The sequence below is a fragment of the Phasianus colchicus genome, chromosome Z (genome assembly GCF_987193195.1).
Source record: "Phasianus colchicus chromosome Z, bPhaCol1.hap1.1, whole genome shotgun sequence".
Classification (NCBI taxonomy): Eukaryota; Metazoa; Chordata; class Aves; order Galliformes; family Phasianidae; genus Phasianus; species Phasianus colchicus.
Genome location: NC_143476.1, coordinates 71,928,737 through 71,932,795, shown reverse-complemented (window position 1 = coordinate 71,932,795; position 4,059 = coordinate 71,928,737). Strand labels below are relative to the sequence as shown.

The 4,059-nt window shown below is 61.4% G+C and overlaps 1 protein-coding gene across 1 annotated transcript; it reads right to left on the bottom strand.

The window, feature by feature from the left end:
* Positions 1–1,103: 1,103 nt before the first annotated feature.
* HTR1A (5-hydroxytryptamine receptor 1A) lies at positions 1,104–2,503 on the bottom strand. Its single transcript, XM_031608219.2, has one exon. It carries the CDS (start codon positions 2,353–2,355, stop codon positions 1,114–1,116), a length of 1,242 nt encoding a protein of 413 aa, XP_031464079.1. The 5' UTR covers positions 2,356–2,503; the 3' UTR covers positions 1,104–1,113.
* Between the last annotated feature and the right edge of the window lie 1,556 nt (positions 2,504–4,059).

Sequence of the window (4,059 nt, the reverse complement as noted above, 5' to 3'; positions counted from 1 at the left end):
CCCTGCCCTTTGCATCGCGATGGCACTGAGTTCTTTTGGCTGCGACTCTAATTTTGGGAGATGGTCGCTCTTACTCTAGCCGGGACTGGCCCTGGGGAGAGGAGAGCCGCCCCTTTCCAGGGAGATTTCGCATTCGCCACCTGCGGCCGTCGCTGGGATGCTCCCAGCTCCTCCCCTGCTGTCAGGAGCACATGGTAATATTTTGGTTGATCGGTTTGGTTCCTTCTGTTGTGCTCTGTTTGTTTATCCCCCACCAACACATGCAACTGCAACGTCTCCCGAGAAACTTTCAAGCGGTTCCAAAAGAGACCAAACCTAAAAGATCCTCCACTCCGCGGCTGCTCCATCTCCCTGTGCTGCTCTCGGTGAGCTCGGGGACGGCCGCACGGAGCCCAGCTTTTCAAAGGCATTTTTAAAATAGTACATATCTCCATGTAATGCGTGGGTAACTGCCCTTCCCTCCCCGCCGTGTAACAAGGGAAGCCCCATGAAGTGAAAGGTCCGAACAGAGCAGGAGAGCTGCTACACACACGTAAGGCAGAGGGGATGGCTCTGGAAGTACCTGGCGAGGTTAGACACGGCAGCCGCGCTTCCTCCCGGTAAATCCGCTCGGCCGTTCCAAGCCCAAAGCCCCTTCCTCCGGTCGGGGAGCAGCTGTCCGTCCCCGCACTTACAGCGCCGGAGCGGGTGAGGGTTCGGAGCCCCCCCCCCGCCTCCTCTGAAATCCAAGAAATATCCCCAACGCGGCGGTTTTCTGCATAGGGTGATTTATTTTTACCGCTGCTACTCGGGCAGACAGCGTGGTTTACAGCGACCACAAGCAACCAACGACCTGCAAACCCGACGTCTGCCCTGGATGACGGAGGAGGCGGGAGGCGGCAGCGCAGCCCCGGGGAGGAGAGGCGGGGGCAGCCGCCACCCGGCGCTGCGCTGCTCCAGCGGAGCTCCGCGCTGCCCCGCGCTGCTCTCCCCGCGGCTGGTCCGACCGACAGGGAGCGAGCGGGGAGGGGATGCCGGTGCCCCGCTGGAGAGGGGCTGAGCGGGGGGCACGCTGCTGCGGGGGGGCGGGCGGGATGGTGCCGGGGCGGGAGCCCCGTCCCGGAGCGGCGGGCTTCACTGTCGGCAAAATTTGCACTTGATAATTTTCTTAAAAGCACTTTGGAAGTCTTTGTTGAAATAGGCATAGATGATGGGGTTAAGGAGGGAGTTGGAATAGCCCAGCCAGTTGATGACTGCCCCCAGCCACTCGGGCATGTAGCACTTACTGTCACAAAAGGGCAGGACCAACGCCACGATGAAGAACGGCAGCCAGCAGAGAATGAAGGTGCCCATAATGATGCCCAGGGTCTTGACAGTCTTCCTCTCCCGGGACAGAGCCATCCTCCGCTTGGCTTCCGTGTTCTTCTCGTTGCGCCTCTCGAAGGAGGGGGGCGGCGGGGAGCCGCACGCTTCGCTGGGCAGCGGCAGGTGAGTCTTGGAGGAGCTGCTGCAGCGCTGGACCTCTATGACCTCCAGGGCCGCCCCGTCCTCACCCTGTCGCACCGCGCCGTTGACACAGGCACCGCTCCGGGGCTCCACAGTCCGTCGCCAGCCCTTGCCGGGCTCCCCGTTGCTTTTCTTCTGCAGGGCGGCCGGGGAGAGGGTGAGGCATGTGTCGGCGATTTTCTTCTTCTCCGCTTTCTTGACTGTCTTGCGGATCCTGAAGCGGGCTGCCTTGAAGATGCGGCCGTAGAGCACCAGCATGAGGAGCAGCGGGATGTAGAAGGCGCCGAAGGTGGAGTAGATGGTGTACCCGTGGTCCTTGCTAATGGTGCAGGCGTCGGGGTTTGAGCGGTCCTCGGGCGTTCTCCAGCCCAGCATGGGCGGGATGGATATCAAGAAGCCGATGAGCCAGGTCAGGCTGATGAGTACGGCGGCCCGGCGGGGAGTCCGCTTGTTGACATAGTCGATGGGGTCCGTGATGGCCCAGTACCTGTCCAAGGCGATGGCGCACAGGTGCAGGATGGAAGAGGTGCAGCACAGCACGTCCAGCGAGATGAAGATATCGCAGATGACCTGCCCCAGAGTCCACTTGTTCAGCACCTGGTAAAGGGCCGCCATGGGCAGCACCAGCACGGACACCATGAGGTCGGTGACGGCCAGCGAGCCGATGAGATAGTTGGCCACGGTTTGCAGGGAGCGCTCCAGGGCGATGGCCGCGATCACGCAGGCATTGCCGCTCACGGCGCACAGGATGAGCGTGCCCAGGAGCAGGGAGGTGAGCAGCTGGTAGCCCAGGGTCACCTCGGCGAGGCCGTGGCCACTTTCTCCCTCGGGAGAGCGTTCAGGGGAGGTAGTGTTGTTGGCCACATCCATGCCGGGGCGGGGGAGGTCGCTTCAGGAGACGGGCATGGGAAGAGGCGACGGTCACTTGTGCGCTCCCCTGGCAGGAGGCATTGCCGCTTTGGCCATGCCGGGCCCCCCCCGCCACCCCTCCCACCCCTATATAGAGCGGCGGGAGGCGGCCGAGGCTCGGAGGACGGCGGCTGGCGGAGCCGCCCCGCGCCCGCCCATCCTCGCCGCCTCTGCCCAGCGCGCAGCCCGGGGGGGGGGGGGGCCCTTCGCTGCTCGCTGTGCTGCTGCCCTCGCTCCGCTGCTCTCCCGCACCGCTCCTTCCTTCTTTGCCTCTCCTCTCTCCCCTTGCTTTCTCCCTCCCTCTCTCCTTCCCCTCCCCTTCCGTCCTCTCCCTCCATCCCGCCCTTTCGCGGGAGGGCTCTCCCTGGGTATCATCGGTCCTCGGCGCTGCCGGCAGTCCGAGCGGGCGGGGTGTCCGCGGCTACCAGCGCCCCCTCCCAGTGGAGGGAATGGCGAAGACACCCACCACACCCCCCTAAATCTGCCTCCAAATCCCCGTCCCGGCAGCACCATCCCGGGCAGTGGGGGACTCAAGGCTTCCCCTCGGGACCGGCACCGGTTGCCGGCACAGAGCGTGCGAGACGTGGGTCTGTCTCTCTGCGGCCAGGTACTGCCTCCCGGGCTGGGGGCACAGCGCACCCAGCATTGCCCGCTCACTCGGGGGTGCCGGGGCGCCTTGGAGGCGCTTATCGCCATCTACAGGCGGGCGGCGGCGGCCCCGGGGTGCTAAGTCCGCGGGCGGCTCTGCTGGACTCTCGCGGCCGCGGGTCCACCCGCACTTTTTGAGGGGCTGCACCCGAGACCCCGTACGGGACTGCATTCTCGCCCCCTACCCGGCCGCAGCCGGCACTATGCTGCTGGGGTTATCCGGGGAGCAACAGCAAGCTTGTCGCTGAGTCAGCTTGCCGCCGCAGGTGCGGGGTGAGAGAGTACGGGCAGCAGCGTTGCATGGTGTCTCTGGAGAGTTTGCTTTAGAATCCAGTGCCGGGCAAGGCTCCTACTCAGTCGCTTACGAGCGCGGTAGCAGTGAAAGTCCCATTCGTGATGATTCATGCCATCGCCCCAACGTCCTGCTGCGGTTGCCTGTCGTCGGGGGCTCCGCGCCGGCGTGCGACTCCGCGTGTCCGTCCAAAGAGAAATACAACACTGCCCGGCCTCCCTTCCCGGGGCGGCCGAGGCGGAAATTACAGTGCAACACGCTATTGAAATCACTATCCTGTGAAGAAAAAAAAACAACAACAAATTGCATTGCAGTTCCTCCTGATAGGAAGGGGAAATGCTGAGACTGAAAGTGAAATGAGAAAAATATCTTTGGGAACGATCTTGAATTTTTTTAAAAGCTTCAGATTGACACATCGTAGACAAATCTGCTATTGACTGGTATATAAACTAAACAACCCTTCTCCTGGGAAACATTTGTCACTTAAAGAAAAAGAAAAACACAGAGACAAACAAATAAAACGAGTAATGGGATTGACAGACTTTACCTATTCGCTACAGGTAAAAGAAAGTTCTTGGACTTGCACGGCAGGCTTTCCAAAGTCCTGTTGCTCAGTATTTTTAACGATGTGAGAACAACTCTCTAGTCTGTAATTGTGCCATGTGAGCTCCGAAAGCTCAGAAAGCCAAGTAATTGCTTGCAGTAAGATTTTGCCAGATTTGAAC

What these genes read in the sequence shown, in the direction of transcription:
- HTR1A (XM_031608219.2), bottom strand. Translation starts at nt 2,355, where the DNA reads ATGGATGTGGCCAACAACACTACCTCCCCTGAACGCTCTCCCGAGGGA.